The 19,310-nt window shown below is 37.8% G+C and overlaps 1 protein-coding gene across 3 annotated transcripts in view; it reads right to left on the reverse strand.

Annotated features, from left to right (window-relative positions):
- The window catches only part of CWH43 (cell wall biogenesis 43 C-terminal homolog), a 47,027-nt gene that overhangs the window by 2,442 nt on the left and 25,275 nt on the right, over window positions 1-19,310 (reverse strand). For all 3 annotated transcript variants that reach the window (XM_072037630.1, XM_027457104.3, XM_072037631.1), the window contains exons 3-15: window positions 18,665-18,785; window positions 18,379-18,533; window positions 16,832-17,033; window positions 15,539-15,627; window positions 14,083-14,337; window positions 10,815-10,940; window positions 8,772-8,851; window positions 7,449-7,554; window positions 6,212-6,347; window positions 5,103-5,252; window positions 2,765-2,909; window positions 2,064-2,125; window positions 854-1,009 (exon numbers count right to left, since the gene is read on the reverse strand). In XM_072037630.1, coding sequence (XP_071893731.1) covers window positions 854-1,009; window positions 2,064-2,125; window positions 2,765-2,909; window positions 5,103-5,252; window positions 6,212-6,347; window positions 7,449-7,554; window positions 8,772-8,851; window positions 10,815-10,940; window positions 14,083-14,337; window positions 15,539-15,627; window positions 16,832-17,033; window positions 18,379-18,533; window positions 18,665-18,785 — 1,783 coding nt within the window. The remainder of the gene's footprint in view (window positions 1-853; window positions 1,010-2,063; window positions 2,126-2,764; window positions 2,910-5,102; window positions 5,253-6,211; window positions 6,348-7,448; window positions 7,555-8,771; window positions 8,852-10,814; window positions 10,941-14,082; window positions 14,338-15,538; window positions 15,628-16,831; window positions 17,034-18,378; window positions 18,534-18,664; window positions 18,786-19,310) is intronic.

Below are 19,310 nucleotides of genomic sequence, written 5' to 3' on the forward strand. Positions count from 1 at the left end.
GTGGTGAAATCAACTTTGAAAAATTTGAAAGTGTAATTCTAACTTTGGGCAAGTTTCATCATGTGCAAAAGACTAGGCAAAGCCCTGCTTAGGCAGGAAGCCAGTGACTGAGTGGGTAACAAAAAGTAAGTTCAACTGTTCGTGCATATAAAATATATGTATTATATGAATTCTGCACTGTGTAATGTAGAAATAAGTTAACTTAGTAAGTTCAACACTGTTGGAAATTGTCACTTTGTGGCAACATCTATTTCAAACCTCCTAACTCTCTGCTGATATTTGATCCAAAATAAACACCTTTCTCTGTGTTTCTTAGTTATGCAATGCCAGTAGAAAAATAACATCAGCTTAAAACCTTGTCCTTTTTTTTTTCTGGACATATCTAACAAACTGCACTAGGCATTCTGTTTGACATTTGCTACAGTTATATTCTATATTTTAAATACTTTTTGCATAAGTATTTTAACACATAAATTGTATTTTGTGTTCTAAATAGTAGAACATTTAAATCTACATCTAGATATTTTAAGATCCTGATCCTCCAAGTGCTGAGAAGCATGGGAGATCTCTCATCATCTATAAGAAGAGTTACCACACCACTTGGCAAATATCCCTATCAAACAATCTCAGAAATTAATTATCTGGGTGAAATAAACATTACCTTCAATTTATGGTGCAATGCAGCAGACGGATTTTCCCAAGGCACATGCCAAGTTAATGGTAAAAATGGAATTACAAATCAGAAGTTATTGCCTCCTAATTTGGTACAGACCAGTACCTCCCACTTTGAAAACTATTTTGTTCCTGGATGTCATGTACATCATCCCCTTAACTTCTTAGGAGATATACTGACCTGGGATTGAAATGGATGTCCTCAGGAACTTGGCTGGGATCAGTAACAATTCTGTCATTATCAACATAGTTATCTAAATCATCTGGGATCCTAAATTTGGCCATTTGGACTTCTGAATCACTTAAACCAGCGTGAGATATGCGGGCATAGCCCAACCTGTCAGATTCAAGAAGAGTTAGCTTGAAGAATAATTCAAAGCAGTCTCACCACATTCTTAAATCATGTCACTTTTTCCCAATCTTATTATTTAACTTATCAATGTAACTTTTCATGTCAATGAATCTCACCTTCCAAAATCTTAACATGCTGCATAAACACGTTCATCATAACACAATGTCGCAAGCAGAAAAACTGAGAAAGTTTTAGTGCTTGACAACAAATATAAATTCTAGATATAGGAAATTAATCAGTTCTTCAGTTTTAAAACTTTTCAGTTTTAAAATCACAGTTTTAGCATATGCATATTCATGCAAATTCACCAACTTCACTGAAGAAATTCTGAAATTCAAGCATGAGCAACATGAGCCACTAATAAAATGAGATTGCAAATGGTGGGCTATTTCTACTCAATACAGCTACTTAAGACAGCCATCTAGTTTACCGGGTTTACTCCTGTTAACACTGCAGAATTTACATAGTTAATTTGGAATAAGCTTAATTACATTCTGAAACATACATCACCAAGAGAATGATTTACAAGGAGCTTGGTATTTACAAGACGTGGAGTGCATGGGTCCTAGCATAGCAAAATGCTTCAATATGGGTTTACACAGTCAAGATTTCCACTAAATCCAGCAGAAATCTTGGTTCGACTAGATCAGCATTTTGCTTGAACAAACCCTACAATCATAGTTTATAATTTGTATCTTCTGTGTCACATACAAATTAGGGCTTAGCCTTCACATTTTAGAGTGATGCTGCAAAGCCAGAGCTTGGATCTTGGAGAAAAAAAGCATTTTTAAAGCAGTTTAGGTCTGAAGGCTTTTGATACAGAAGGATGGAACTCTAACTCTGCCTTTGCTAATTATATTTGGAAGTACACCAATTAGTTTTGAGATCAGTGTTTCACATTATTTCATAAGATACATAACTCTCCATATACATTTGTTAAGGGATGTAAGACTCTTACACAATTACCTACAGCAAGGTATAAAATTTATTGTCATAAAGATATTTAAAGCAAATTTCTAAATGTTCCTCTTTAACATACCTTATTACTCCTCGATACATAATATAGCTACACCACCTGTCACGATCTGTATTATCAATATCCTATGAGTGAAAGAAAAAATAAGTCAAATAAGACAAGCTCTCCTTATGTTTAGGCTTTAAAGCAGCTACAGAACCGATGTATAAACCTGGTGTAGAAAAGTGTTTTGCCTAAAATGTGATAGCAAGGTAGAAAGGAAAAAATCCACTATGCTAGACACAAACAGATCACTTCATTACACCTCCTGACAGACAGCCAAACTGCAGAACTGTTTTAAAACAACACAATCACAGAACTAGAGGTTGGAAGGGACCTTTTGAGGTCACCCACTCACAACCGTATGTTCAAAGCAACTTTGAGCAGGTTACTTGGGGCCTTATGCAGCCAACCTTTTAAGATCTCCAAGGACAGAGATTTAACAAATTCTCTAGGCCCCTCTTCTCACGCTTGACAATCCTCACTGTGATTTGTTCTTCTACCATCTTCCTGACATTTCTCTCATGGCAGCTGGAGCCCATTGCCTCTTATCTTTTCACCACATAACTCCATCTTCTCTACAGCATTTCATGAGGCAGCTGAAGACTGTCTGAAAATCTGTGTGCATCTTCTTGTGTGTCCAAGTTACCACATTGCAACATTAAATTGAATGTTGAAATATACATTACCTCTCACTGTTGAAAGAAGCACTATTTTTATATTACCTGGACATTTCCATTTTTTATTAGTTCAGTATAATCTCTGGATCCAGGAGCTGAAGTGATGTATCCTAGGAATACAGTTTGCTTAGAGCTAGTCTTCAACAACTTGGAAACAGCTATGGCCTGAAGTTTTCTGTCCAAGTCCTCTCTGAAAGAATTGGGAAAGACTTTAACATACATATATTTAAGCCCAGATTCTGTCTGCTATATCATAGCACACCAGAGATTAGTCTGACACCTTTTTTATTCCCCAGTATTAGAGAATATGTAAGTTAACAGCAAGCTTGACGATTCCAAATGATCACCATGTTGAATAAAAGCCACGTGGTAGTGGTGGATGTAATCACGGCTCTCTTCCTAACCATTATGCAAGCAGCTTTTTCTATTACTGTTTTGTTTTTTAATACCTATCTCACTACTAGGAAATGTGAGTGTAAGTTCTTTTGGTTATCTGAGGCTGTGTCACTGCCTGCACTTGAAATGCAGTTGTGCTAGTACAGACTGTCTGCTGCATAACAAAGAGTTCGTACGCCTACAAAACCTTTTACTTTTCTGATGGACAGATCATGGTAAAAAGTAGTCTTAAAGTCTAAGTCACGTGATTTATGAGACATAACTTAAGAGCTGTGTCATCCCATTAACACTTAGAATATTTGCCAGGTATTCTCCATCTTTTTAACAAGATTTACCCAGCAGTTCCAACATGACCAAAAGTGACAGTGTAAGCAGAGCCTGGTAGCATGAATACTGCACTGAAATCCAGTTCCTGTCCTTGGATTTGTCATTATGCAAAGATGCTTCTCTTTCCATGATTCTGCACTTTGAACAGTTGAACAAAGCATATTCTCTTCTGTATTTTGGTAGACTGGGCTACATAGCATTGAGACAGCAAGTTGAGAAGACGGGCTGAAATACTATGCTTTTAAATAGCAGTCTTCTGAGTGGGCCAAATGCGTAAGGGAGAAGGAGCAGATGGAGAGGAGATAAAGACCAATTCAAGAAGCCTGACTTACGTATACGTGAAGTTGTCTGCTCAGCTAGCTGCTCCTTCTAGACATGCCTCTCAAGAAGATGTTTTTTTTTTAAAGGACACCATTGACATATTCCCACATTTTAGAAACAGTCTTAAAAAAAATCCCCAGTTATCTAGTATCTTAGTTTACGTCATTCTAAGCAGCAATGACAGATGAAAAACAAGCAGTTGTATATGGCAATTAATTATAAAATCCATTAATCTCAAAACACAATCTAATTTGTCCTTGTTTCCCATGTGTCTCCTCCTATTTTCTCCTTCATCTTTATCTTAGCTCTCTGTGAGAGGGGAATACAGAGCTATTTTCTTATGCTTTGACAAATAGTTTCTCAGAGAGGCAAGTCTAATCATCTGTGTGAAGCACAAAATGGAATTTCTTTGTAGACTTCAGATTGGGAGTGGTTCCTGACAATTATATGTGCTTAGTAAAAGGGGATCTATAAACAATTTGCATGCTTGCAGCACAGCTTCTACAAAAGGAAAAGGAAGGAGGAAGCTTGGTATGGGATAATGAGAATTCCTACTGCTTTCTGAGCAGCTTCTTTGTGTATTATGCTCTGCACCCAATCCATAAATTTGTCTCTCTGTAAATTAAAGCAAATTAAAAATAAATGACAAACATGATTTTAGATATTGCAGCAAATGGAAAATACAACTATGTGGAGCATCACAAAACTATCCCTTATTAATATTCATTACACAGTAACTCAGACATTGCTTTAAAGTAAAGAACTGAAAGATACCCCTTAGTCTTTTTCATCACATATTGGAGTTACTGATATAATAATTCTTTATTTCAGAATCCAGAGATCAGATTTTATATTTCCAGTTTCATATAGTCAGAAAGACATTGATTGTACATTTTTGTTGTTTAGACACTGTCCTTTCTTGGAGGCATCAGAATTGTTACTTTTTATTTTAATAAACATCAGTTGTCCATTCATGCTAGCTATCCATAACTATTTGCACTCAGTGTGGAATATAATGGATGCAGAAAGTCAGAAGGATGCTCTCATGGCCTGAGATGTATCGGTAGCCCTGTTCCTGTTTTTGCAGAACAGTATTTTTTTCATATCTCTGTTAACCTGGATATTAAGCTCAGCCAAGTTTTGCATGACAAATTCATCCCTTAAAAAAAGGCTTCAGAATTTCTATCTGCTAGTTAGATCACAGTATTTCCTCCAATGTGTATTGCTAGAACCAGCACCACAGCAGATTTTAAAGAATACAAAAGAAACCCCAGAAGTTGATGACAATTATGTTTAACTCAGCACAACATACATAACAGGAAATAAATAGAATACCCACTCTTCATTTCCAAAGTGAGCAACAACAAAATCAACCAGTTTCCCAGTGAAATTGACAGTCATGGAGATGGCAGGTGCAATCTCTCCCTCTGGAGATGGAAGAAGGTGGTGGGTAGATTTTACAATGGGATACCTTGACAGTGCCATAATGCTACATGAAAAGAGGGAAAGAGTTACTTTTTCTAGCTCACAAGCATTGCTAATCTGAACTAAGCAGATAAATGTGACCAAAATAATTCAAACCATCTCTAGAGTATTTTTCTGAACTTAGATTTGTTTTTGCCTAAAATATTACTTAATCGCACATCTAAAAAAAATAAAAATAAAAATTACCAAATTCATTCTAACCCCCCAAAAAAATGGTAACAAAGGTGATATGAGTAGGTCATAAACAGTGTAGGAAAAAAAAATTGCATTTAGTATCATATAAAGATACAGGCTCTTGAAGAGGAAAGTTACTGAATTCTTCCCACATACAGGAAGAATAAGGTAGCCATTGCAACTTCACTACAAGTTCCACTTACCAGAGATCTGCAAATCCCCCTAAAAAACCACCATATCATAAGCCACTATTTTCCAGACTGCAAAAATATTCAGATATCCAACTGGTAGTTGGTCAAGAACACAAAAGTTCTGGTCAAACAGGCATGTGCCTTTCTATGTCCATTTCCCACCATACTCCCCAAGCTGAATTTAATGAATTCAAAATTTGTAATTACTCCAAGTGCAGTTACATTTTCCAATTGCTATCACATGTTGAAGGCTGAAATCTAAAGTTCTCAAAGCTGACAAGAAAAGGGAATTAGAAACATAATTTGGAATGTCAAACTTCCAAATCCAATTTCCAAACTTCCATTAAGGGCCAGGATGCCATACTCTGCATCACCAATACCGAGGCAGCTTGCAGGCACAGGCACCAAGAACTGATCACTTTTAACAAACAGAAAACCAGATCTGCATTGCGTTGTAAGGCTAGGGAGTCAGAACATGTTCTTAAAGACAAGCTCCAGCAAGTGACTATGGTAATTATTATTTCAATTACTCTTTGTCTGTGTTCTAGTGGAGTATTTATTTTCATGTCCTGTCACTGTGCACATAAAGGTGACTCACCCCCAAGTATGATCTCTTGTGCTTGGACCAAAATCTGTGTAAAATCCTAGTCTTTCTCCGAGCCACATTGTTGGATCGTTGTTCCCAATAAACGGTTTAGAAGCATCGCTCTCCAGAATAGTGATGAAATCCGCACCTAAAATGAGGGGAAAAAAAAGAAATCTTTACAAATTTATAACTACGACCTACAAACACAAATCATAAATGACTACAGAATGCACTTATTTCCCTTTTGATTACACAGGGATGGACACAAGTCCTTCAGGAGTCAATTGGGGCCAGTCTTACGCCAGCAACAAACTGGTGCCCACACTTCCAGTTGCCACAGGCTACGCAGCCTCCGATGGAGACATCCTCATGCCTGGATGCCAGAGCTCCTCCCTGCCACATAACCAGACACACGAGATTGCACTGTACAGCTGGCCTGCACATACGTAGTGTGGTGCATTTCAAAAGCATTTAGGTATTCTGTACGTACACAGATTAACAGCACAGTAGGCTGTCTACTGCTTTTGACTTAATGAACAAGCACTGCACAGTACATCTGCATTTACCTTCATCTGCCAAATCTTACTCCATTCCAAAGGCTTGTGTGCAAGAGGAAGCAGGCTGCTGCTGCCCAAACAATTCATTGGCCTGCAGCAATTTGGCACTGGCACACAAGCATGGCAACAGAAGGGTTCCCAGCTCCAGTGAATTGCAGACTACCCACGGTCATCTCACTTTCTCAGGGCACTGGTGTCCCTCCATGTTTACATACTGCGGTGTTGTTTTGCCACCGGACAGGTTCTCCTACAGATTTAGCTGCCAGGAAGACATCTGGTCCCTGAAGGAACCCAGCAGCTAGAAAAGGCCTGCCCATGCCTGAAGGAAGGTTACCTATCATTATTTCATTTGTGCAAAGCATTTCTGTATAGATAAGTGACTCATTAGCAATATAAGAGATAACAACACAGCAAAAATCAAACAAACAAGAAAAATTACAGATAGTGAAGTGTTTCCACCAACCAAAAACCTCTTTAAATCTAAGAAAAAATGACTGCCTCTGTAAATAGCTTTTTAACTGAAGTGATTGAACTGGAACAGCTCACAAATTCAGGAGAAAACCATGTAAGAACATGGTTTTTAATGTTCTTAAATAAATGTAAGAACAGACTCAGCCAGCTAGATGTTCTTGCTTCTTTCTGTTTCTTCATATGTAGCCTCTCACATATAAATTAAGTGGGAAAAAAGTTACCTGTCTGATTGAGCAAATTAGCTGATCCTTCCAAATTAGACCATCCTTCATTGTCATACGCAAATCTAAAAGGCCAGATCATAGCAGAGAAGTCTCTTTTTGGAACCTCAAAAAATAAAATGCGAAAAAAAGTTAATTATGATTTGACTTCCATGTACATTTACAGTCATCAATATCAGATACATGGTGCCTTAAAAGACACCCAAGAGGGGATATTTTAACCAATATAGTTTCCAAATAAAGCTGTCAAGATTACAAAAGTCTTCAGGTATTTTTTAGAAAAATCTGTGCTGTTATCATGATGAGAAAAGTCACTGAAGTTAAAATGAATTTGTACAAGTAACAGTAAATATATGGATATGAAAAAGACCAAGAATATTGTCATCTTTCTCAGATTAACTACCTATTTTCTGTACTACAATCCTCAATGAGTTTTAAAAAGAAAGCCAACTGTATGTGCGCACACATACTTTCTACTTCTCTAAGTAGAGACTTCTCTAAGAAAGAAATTACCAACAGGAAAACATGTCAAGAGCGAGCTTCAAATAACTATTTCTGGATTACCACCAAGAAAAAACAAGTTTAATTCATAATTGCAACCACTTGCATCAAAAGTTTAATTTTACAATAGCAAAGTCATGGAATAGAAAGGTTAATTTATGTCTGATAAAAACAGCTCTAATTTTGAGTTAAAATTACTAAGTATGTAAACAACAGCCTCAGACAACTTATAAGTAACTTAATTGCTAAACTTTGTGAGCATGAAGCATCTGAATTGTTAATGTCTCTGCAACACTCGATTTTTTACTAGATAGGAAGCTGAAATCTTCTGATTTTTATCCAACTTCCTTAATTAGCCTAATCTAGGTCAACCAACTTGTCAGAGAGGTTCAGTTCAGACTTACACATATAAATACGGAAACAAAGAGTACCTTCAGCTGGAAAGGGCCTCAGGAATTTATCCAGGCATACCTCTCTGATGCAAGATCAAGCTGCTAATGGCATTGACCAGTCCAGTTTTGAATATAATTAAAATAAACTAATTTATAAAAGTAGTATTCAAATCAAGTGTATGAGACAAGAATCTCTCAGCTTTCTAGAACGTTTTTATTTCCTTCATAGCAGCATAACAAACCTACAAAGACCCAAACATTTCCTGTATTCAGTATGAATTCACAAAGCGAACTTCTTGCATATTCATTTCTGAATTACTGCTGCTGAATATTTGGATACTGCTATAAAGACAAGCAACAAACCAAAGATATCACAAACACATTTCACTGTATATTTGAAAGTTACCTTCTTCACAAACATGCTACTCACCCCTTGGCCCAACTTCTTCTCGTAAGCTTTATAACGCAGACCCAATCCTAGCAAACCAACACCAACAAACAGCCACAACACTTGAAAGAGATAAATGCAGAAAATTTTATTTTAAAGCAAGAGGAAATAAAGTTCTCATTGCAGTTAAACAGAACTGGATATATGGTCATTCTAAGGTGTGCTACTCATAGGATGGAGAAAGTATATATTTAAGCTTTCACACATGACAGTGATAACACCATTTCAACGTTGTGTACTAAAGAATATCGGTATGTGTGCAGGTACACACTTCCATTCTCCAAATCAGCAGACACAATACACCAACACTGCCTGGAATATTTGTGTAAAAAACATACCTACCAAAGAAGACATTATAGAAGATAACAGCATCATGTAAACTTTCCAGTGTTTCCTTCATAGTGTTCCAGATATGCATCTATAGCATGCATCTTTTATTTTGCATTAACATAATGTGTGGAATAAAATTTAGTTTACTTCACAAGCCACTAGATGTCAGAAAGATATGATCCCTATCAGACCTCCAGAGCAGTTCTTGTTTAAGTACCCGCATTGATGGGTTTTTGGAAAGGCACTATGGCTTCACACAATGCAAATTCAGAGCTTTCCCATTGCTCCTGTAGCCTTCCAAATAACCATGGTGGACACTTAGGAGCTGTCAGTGTTTCGCACATTGTAATTTGATGAAAAAACTCCTCTGCAGTTATTTTGTTTATATGGTGGCATACAGAATCTACAATGACTTCAGTAACCCCAGTTTATTCTTTCATCAAATCTTTAAACAGACATGTAACTATTTTTATGCAAGTTTACTGGAACAACTTCGTCAGATTTAAATAAATTTCACTGTGGATGATGTCAGAAGGACAGACATGCTGTTTGTATTAGTAAATGTTAAGCAACTTCATAGTCTGTCAGATGCAAAGGTGCTTAAAGGGGAAGCTGAGAAAAAAATGTAAGTCTGAGCACGATGGGGAAATGCAGGACTTACTGTTGAAATGTCAGAAAATTAGCTCTGCTTTGTCACAGACAGTATTTTAAAGTATGTACTCATTTTTGTGGAATGTTTTTAGTGTAGTAATGTTTAAACCATTTGCACTGGTGCTCGCATTTCCTCTATACACAAATGTGCTTTGATATTCTTCTGGCCCTTGAGTATTTAGGGTAAACAGCTTCACAAAGCTTTCAGAAATAGCTCTGTAAAGCAGGAAAGCACTATTGCCTCCAATGTCCAAACAAGGTAAAATGAGGCACACAGATGATAGACAATTTGAGCCAAAATCACAGAAGAAAAAAAGATAGAGGAGCATGAACATTTAGCATCCTGATCTCTGTGGGGTTATCATGCCCTAGCCACTAGCTATTTTTTCTTTTACCAAACTTTACAGTATCAATAAAGCAGAAAAATTCTGCCTGATTTCTTTAAAAAAAAAAAAAGTTAACAATGGAAACAAATCTAAGGTTTAAATAATCATAGCCAAATACGTGAAAGCATCACTTGGATGAATTCCAGAGGTTTAAAATCCAAAAAGAAATTAAAATATTTTAGTATCTTTTCAAAACCTAAGAAAAACAAAATCAGACCTGAAACATACTATCTGGAAACTTCACGGGCAGATGACAAAAGTTTCATGACAGGCCTGATCTGAACACACAGCCAGGAATCAGGGTGGTCATTCACCATCACCTCTGCAGGACTCCCACAGAAGGGCAGTCATGTCAAATAGCAGCTCCATCCACATCCCACCCCCCTGGCAGCCAGCTAACACAGCTCTGTGAAGGGCCGACATGCCCAAATCAACATACTGACTGGGCTGGCAAGTCTTTCTTCTGTGTACACATGCAATAGATCTCACGATACAAAGAGACTGGAACCTGGGCAATACCAACCTCAGGTCTGACTCTAGAACCAGCACCAAATCCCACCTTTCTAAAACATCTGAGCAAAGCACTGCACTGCTGTACTCTTCTTCCTCAGGCAGTATTCTTAGAGTCATGGATGAGAGGGAGAAAAATTATACTTACGTAGTTTAATATATTTTTTACTCCTTTTGAACAGTGGCTTTTGGTTGCTTTTCACTTCAAAAATGGAGCTAAGGTCTTTCTTGGATCCTGTTAGAAAGTCTAGCCCAATGCATAACATAATAAAACCTGTAAAAATATGTCATTAGTTGTTTTTTTCAGAGTTTTAGCATATTAAACATTGCTCATATATGCATCATTTATAAACTCACAGCTGCTGTGTTACATTCAACCTTACAGCTTCACCAACAGAGGCAATTCAGTCAGTGCCCAAACAGATAAATGCCATACCAAATGTAGTAATGCAGGCAACACGAGATTAATTGTTAGAAAAAAATCTAACTTATCATTGTCAGTATTCACCTCACCTATCCCTGCAGCACTTCAACATTAATAGTGTTAATTTACATTGTAGCATTTACTGCCACAAGCACTGCTCCCAACAAAATTGGCTTGTGACATTATGCATGGCACTAATGACAAATACTTCCAAAACGTTATTTCAAAGCAGTAACACCGCAGGAAGGATTCAAAGCTAAAAGAGGATTTAAAACTCCACTGAACACCTATCCTACACAAAACATTATTCCACAGAACATTTAGCCAGCTAACACAAAGCCTGATCTTAACAGCACTGCAGTACAGTTTTGTGGTTCCAGGCCAAAAAGGCTGGCGCACAGCGGGCAGGACATGCTAAGTACTTCCAGGCTCCTACTGACAGCTCCAGCTCTCAGATCAGCCCAGTGCTTTCAAAGTTTTCCAGAATTAATCCAGACAAGAGCATTTAAGTAACACTTACGTATTACAATTCTTGCAGCAACAGCTTGATGAAATATAGAGATATTTATTGTTGATTCTAGATGCCTGTTAACTCTGCAAGTTTAACTGCTTTGTCACCAAGATAACAGTAACATGTTTTTATCCAGGCACTCCAAGAGCAATTGCTCAACAGTTCATTCGGACACAGTGTAAGCAGACTGCAGCAGGACGGGAGGCAGCATCTTGCATTCTTTTCCTCCACAGCCAAGAGAAGTGGCTGTGCTTTTTAAGAACAGACGACTAAGCCCACTTATACATTTTAAAAGCTAGTTAGGCTTCAGGGCACTAACTCTTGCAATGCACTGTGATGGTATATTTTCTTTTCCATAGGTAGTGCAGAGTAATATTACAACCTCTTATCCCATCCCTAATGAGCTACAGCATTCCATTACCTGCAAAGAAAATGTGGGAGCCTAACAAACTGACTAAGAGCTCTGCTGGAAGAGGTCTACATCCTCAATACCTGTATGTCATAATTAACTATAGAAGTCATGTTTTATTTCAGAGTTATAGCTGAATATAACATAACTGTTCCTCGTTATTTCCTTACTGCCCTTACTTGCTATGTTAGGTGTAAAAGTTTGCAAACCAGGAAGCTGGGTCTAGTCTAATGAAGAAGGGGGAACAAACAAACCTTTCTCAAGGGGAAACTACTTCAAAGGCATTCAAGTCAATGGACAAGCAGGGCTCCAACCCCGAGCATTAGGGTACATCACAGTGAAGTAGCACAGAAGTTTTGAACAGAATGATCTTACTTTCATCGTCACTTCTCCCAGTGCAGTTCCCTACCCAGACTGCGGCAAGAGAAAAGCAGGATATTGGACAGGAGGAGAAAGCAAGAAACAACACTTGCACCTGAAAGAAAGCAGAAGAAAACAAGCAGTTTGCCAGAAAGGCAGGCTGTAAGGGAAGAAGCACAGCAATAAATACTTAGCCTCACAGTATAATTTGTGTATCTTTGACAGCTACGAGATGCCATCAAAAAGCCAGAAATTGGATTCTCAGATTGAATAAGCTCGTGTAGTGCCATCAGCTGAGAGAGGGTCAGCTCACCAGTTTCTTTTAGCCAAAGAGAAAGTTAAGGAAGGCCATCTCTGTGTTACTATCCCATGATCCAGCCAGGTGACTTAATCATCAGTGTATTCAAAGGAAGTGACAGAGAGAGATTTTGTGTAATAGCTTTTCTTTTGTCAAAGCATTATTCAAGAAAGCATTTGACATTTCTCTACCACGTGCTTTCTTCCTATAACTCCAAAAAATAAAATGAAATGAACTGAGGCAACCTTTTCTACAGACTACCCAGATTGCTTTCAGAACACAGAAAACTGCAATAAACATAATGGAGCACTCCTCAGAACACAACAATCTGAAACTGGAGCGATTGCTGTAATACCTGAAGGACTACACGCAAACTAGGAACCTGGACTGATGGAAAGGGCTTGCAAAGCCACTTCTGCAATTTGAAACCACTGAAGCAACAAGTCAAACTCGGCATTCCTTAATCCTTTCGAAACAAAATATGGATGATGTGTCACATTCTCAAATGTGCCATACACCTCGTCCAAGACAATGTTTAGCATTGTCTCAGTATGATTGGTGAAATACGCTATTGAAACACATTCATACCTTTTTAAAAAATTATTTTGGAGACAAAACCAGAAACGGTTGGTTTCCCTTCTACCTCCCCACCTTCGTCAAGGGAACATTTTGCTAAAACCTTTATGTTTGCTCACCTCAGTTCTTCCTCATTGGCAAATACCTGACAATTTCCTTTCTTCTCCCATCCCCCTCCTGTTTCTCTGCACATTTCTGACACTGCAGGACTATCAATGTTCCTCCAAACTTGCTGGTATGTCCACACAGCATAAGGTACTGTTACAGGGAAACGAAGCCCAGGTCTCAACTGCAGCCTAGCTAGATCAGCAGTATGCTGTACTTAGGTCCTCAGAGCAGGACTAATTAATGCACTGAATTACATTACTGGCAACATTTCACAGCCCTCCTGAACCCCTGAGTTTCCAGCAACCCCATTGTTACCTGAGGTACAAACCGCTATCAAAGGCAGCTAGCACAAAGGTGCAGTCACACCCTGAACTGCAGAGCAGCCTTATTTTTAGGGTGACTGATTAACACATTTCTTCCTCAGACGTCTACTTAGTTATCAGACTTCCTTTTCACTTTTTCATTTTCCTTCAACTAAATTCCATCTTCTGCCCACATTTTAAACTATTTCTAACAGTAAGAAACAAAAACTCACTGCTTGTTTCTTTTCTTTTTGTGTGTGTGTGCGCGTTTTGTTTGTTTTTCATGTCTCAATAATTTTCTCATAGAAACTCTTACTTTAGTAAATCAAACAGGAGCGAAGCATTTAGAAAAACTATATACTAGGTACATTTTAAACATCTGAGGCTAAAACAAGCATATTACTAGTAGTTCATAGTCATGAATGTACCTAAAAGAAGATGAGAGCTTTCTCTGGCATAAATTCCTCCAGGAACAAATTTATAAGCTGTACACCATACACAGAAGAATAATTCAAGAACATATGCAAACATGGCTGCACTCATGGCTTTTGCAGGATGCAGACAGCTAACAAAGTGTCCAGCCAGCTGAGGCCACACACACATCGTAAAGACAGCAAGAATGTTGCCTGCAACAGCAGCACTCCAGGTCTGTAAATACAGGAGACCAGCTGCAGACGCTATACCTGGGAAGGGACAGAAAAGAACAGTGAGTCAGTCAGCTATATTATCTGCCCTCTTCTTTTAAACATTCTCTCTAGGAAAGATATTTAAAAGAAATAAAGAGTCTGTGAAATATAACTGTGCTTTGCAGACATGAGAACTGTACCACTAGAAGGACAGTTATTCCCAAAAGCCAAAACCAGCCTCTCACTTTTCTCAGAGTTCTTTTCAAGTTTGCTTCTTGAGCTGACAACAGTGCAGCAAAAAGACTGCAAAGAAACATCACCAAGAGCCGTATTACAATTTGAATACAGATCTCTGAAGCCTAACTCCTGCACCTAAAGGTAAATTATTAGGGCAAACAATAGTTTAAGCATTGCCAAACTCTTGTGTCTTTACTGAGATTTTTCCAATGTTTGATATTTGATTTTGGCTCCCACAGAGAAGTAGTCCTAAGAGAAATGCACTTTGCATTAAATTCCTTGTTTTAAGGCTGCAGAGAATAATTTGTAAGTGTTAGTTCTTGAATGGTCTAAAAGACAAGGTGAATGAGAAAAAAGCAAATCATAATGCGTTGCATCCTTTGGAATCCATATGTTGAGGTCCCAATTATTACTAAACCTTTGTAGAAAGTACTGCTTTGTCTTCTTGATAAAAAGATCCAAAAGCAATAAGCTAAAATTGCTAAGACAGAAAAAAAAAAAAAGCAGACTCTTAAAAAAAAAACATTTATACTAGTAAATTTCTCTTAGAGGGGCTTACAAATTACAACAAACTGCATCCATGCTGGGAAAGTATAGAAAAAAACACTTCTCCACCAGTCAAGAGCAGAATAATTTCCATCTCTGACTTGTTCCATGGCATATCTGTTCCTTCCAACTGAAAACGATGTCTAGATCCAGCATTTGGATTCTCCCTTTTCCCATCACCCAAGACCTGCTGTATGCAGACTGATTCACAAATACAGTACTTCAGCACAACTGCTTCAATGTTCATATTATTTTGCTGCCTGGAGACCTCGTCAACTAAGGAAGCAGGCTGCAAGCTTGCCTTTAGGTGAACTGCTCTTTATTCTACAAGGCAGCGAGTATGCTACAGGCAGTGACAGAGAAAGCAAGCTCTGATTAACGACTGACTTCTCTGACAAGCAGCATAGGGTGCAAGGGCATGACTATAAGGAATAAGGTAATAGAAACAAAAATTCTGTTCCAGATTTGCTCCTACCTATAAGAAACCAGGCAAAATTGGCAACAGAAGACCAACTCCAAAATGAAAGCATCAGTCCATGAGCCAGGCCCAACAGAACTGTACCTCTGATACAAAGAAAAAGAAAGGAAAAGAAATTGTACATTACTATAATTTTATAAACACCTGACATTCAAAAAGAAGCTTTTAGACATACAAGTGAGGATGGTTGGTATTATTCTATAATCCTTTTATTTTAAATAGTTCTCAATTTCAGCACAAAGTACCTTCATCTCACACCCTGCTACATTAGTTCTCCTTTACTGGTTGTAAAAAGCATCTAGAAAATAACAGCAGTTCATCATAGTGTATAAGCAAGCAGTGTTCAGCAGCAGAAGCTTATCACTGAAGTACTGGGTACAAAAGGAAAAAAAATTTAAAAATCCCTCAGATCAAGTGAGAGGGAGGAATCCTCCCTCTGAACAGAAGCATTTTCTTCACTTCAAATAGGAACCCTGCAGCATCTAACATTGCTCACAATCTTGAGCAGCTCTTGTGAGTGCTGATTCCAAACTATGAACTATCTCACCTGCAGCTACACGTAGTTGATTATCAGAATAACTAATCCATTCTCTTTCTAGATTTTGGAATGTGAGGGAGCAATTCACAGCATTAAAACTATATTCTTAATGCCTAGAACTTCTAGAGAGGCATATTATTTAATATTGCACACTTTTTGTTCTGTTGTTGTTGATTTTAGGTTTTTATCTGCACACATCTCCAAGGTGTATTATTTTGTACAACTTTTTCAGTTAAGACAACAGCTAAATTCATTTACTGCCTGTTGTATATACACCTCATTCATAAGCCCTTCGACTTTAGTCTTAATTTAAAAATCGTTTTGCAGGGTGGCAGATCAGGTTTTATTATTGTTGAAATAAAAATCATTCTGGAATATAGAACATTTAAGATTATTTTTTTTTGTATACATGCAATGCTGAGAAATATCTGCAAACAAGAAGGAATAAGACAGAAAAAGAAGGACTGAGTGAATACTCCTAGGCCTCTATCCACAAGTCTTCTGCATGAAGTACCTTCTATTCTATACAGATTTTTATACCATCATCCTCTCCCTAGTAACAAAGCTCCTTCCAATAATGCATGGTAACTTAATGCGTAAGTAATTTAACATGTCTGTCCTCTTCCTTTAGGCAAAAATAAGCAAAGTTAATTGATCTGGTTGAGTTTTAATTTGTAGCACACTATGGCATTGGGTTTTGATTACTTTTTTGTTCAAATCGTTAAAAACAAAAAACAAAAACAGGCACTTACCCATATGGATTAGGATCTGGACCTCTGTGTGGATGCCCACTTACTGCCCATCTAGAAATTAGCGAGACCTCGCCAAATATCCACACGGTGAGAAACATGAGGCTGCCAAAAGCAATTCCTGTCAAAAGCCAATTAGGCTGGGAAACCGTCTCTCTAACTCCATTCCCAGTATTGTTTGCTTCTTGTTTCCTCTTGTCTCCACCTAGATTAAGAATAGGAATATTCTTAATGCAAAGTGTCAAATAAAAGTAAAAAGGGTTATTGAGAAAAAGCAATAGCCAAGATTACAAAATTACCAGAATAAATTACTGGCTCAAACACAAAAGCTAACTTATCTGATCATCCATGAAAATTGATAAGGGAAAAAATCTCCTAGAAAGAGAAGGTCAGTAGCTTTTCCTGACAAATGTTTTAAGTGTACAAAAATGGCAACCTGCTCATATGACTCATATGATTATCCTTCATGCTACTGGGATTTAAATTGTTAAATTGGCTTTGAAAATCAGCAGAACAGTTATGAGAATTCATTCAGAGGACTCTGTTCTCTGAAACTCTAAGCTCCGATAAGAACAAAACCCGACACTTCCAAAGAAGCCAGAAAACTCCCTTCCTTCTCTTCTCCTTTTTCCATGCACTTGAGATCATCTAAGGAGATGATCACTTGAGACTCATCTAAGGAGAAAGCAGTGCCTTTAGTTGCATAGACATTCTTTTGTCACCTAGGAATAAGGGATTCCCCTCCTAATTTCCTGCAGTAGATTCCCTTCCTAAATTATTATGAAAGTGGAGGCTTAGTTTGTGTCATGCAATACAAGTCTACAAACAATACACGCGATGACAACTTATACCCACTTACACATAGACAAGGTTTTACCTTTCAATTAATTCATTCAGGTTACACTGAGAAGGAAGGCACTTCTGAGGATTTAACATGAGCTGCCCTAACTAACCAAGCCAGCCTCGCTGTCTTCCTTGGCAATGCTACCTTCACAGTTTTAAAGAGAGCATTTAGCCTATGACAGCCCCAACTGCTGTATAACTGGCCAGACACTCCAAGAACTTGAGAAAATTTTGAACACACTTTTCTGTTATTTTTTTATGATTATTTTCCCACATCAGCTGTTCTTTTTCTTTGTCTTGTCTCTGTCAACGAAAACACATTGGCAGAGAAACTGAAACAGCAGACTGAATTAAGAAAATAAAAGTGACATGACAGATGTTTTCTGTTGGAGAAAGGCTAATACATTCTGGGTTTATATGTCTAATATTTCTCTTACAGGTCTCTTATTTCTTTGTTTGTTTTACTGCTGCATTATTGATACTGCAGTTAGTTGCTACTTCCAACTTACTACAGCTTGTATGAATTGTGACACTGATTCTGCCATGTTAGGGGAAAATGAAAACACTGTTGTTTGTAAAATCTACGCTGCTTGTGCATCTGATCTATAAACAGACAGCTGAGGAAAAAATGAAGGAAAAAAGGGACACATGGATAGTTTTCCTTTAGGATGTTTTCATAACTGCTTTCTTTGCTACAATGCCCTTACCTGAATAGATTCGCTCCATCGCTGCTATACAACCAAGTGTCAGTATAATTGTGTTGGCAGCTTGTGAGCTCCAGACTGGGTTCAGTGACGTATACCAGATGCGAAGAACAAGGAGCATTATCTTGCCCAATATGAAGCCCCATATCCTGATGAACCTATAAGAATCAGTTGTAGAATACTGATGCATTTGAGGGTAAAAAAGATATTTTTTGAGGGAAAAAGAAAGCCCACACCTTTTAAGATGGAGAGATGTAATTTATCATGCCATCAGTATAAAATGAAATACCTTTGTAAACTGTTTCCTGACCACCACGTTACTGTTTGAACCAGCAATGAGGAAGAAACACCTGCAGACAAGATGAGGAGTCTTATCGGAGCATTCGGTGCTTGGTACGATGCTAAGCTGCCTACAAACAAAGACACACACACAGAGGTTCCTTTAATGGGCAGCAGAGATCAGGTAATAAGGATTTCCTGTGCATTAGTTCAATCTTGTTTGTAACTTGAATGGCTACACCACTCATTAGAGAACATGTGGCACTACATACTTTTAAACAAACCAAAGAAAGGTTTGGATAGGCACTGGGTATCTGTGACATTATAGCAGTTACCACAAAAAAATAATAAAAAAAAATATTCTCCAAGACTCCAGTGATGTCTTAATTTAAATACTTATGGTCAAGTACCTAAGCAGACAGATATTCCAGAACCAAGCACTTGCACAAGAACCATGCACAGAAATCAAAACCCATAAAACTTGAGGTTTATCCTTTTTAGAAAGGAGCAGCCACCATACATTGCATAAGGATTATTAGAGCATTGGTCTTACTGGTGAAAAAAGACATTTTCTGGCCCAGAATCCTGCTTCAGAGCCAGCAGCAGCAGCCTGTTCCATCTTGTTACTGAGAACTGTGACTCCTCCAGCCCCGAAG

This window comes from Anas platyrhynchos, chromosome 4, assembly GCF_047663525.1.
Source record: "Anas platyrhynchos isolate ZD024472 breed Pekin duck chromosome 4, IASCAAS_PekinDuck_T2T, whole genome shotgun sequence".
In the NCBI taxonomy this organism is placed as follows: domain Eukaryota; kingdom Metazoa; phylum Chordata; class Aves; order Anseriformes; family Anatidae; genus Anas; species Anas platyrhynchos.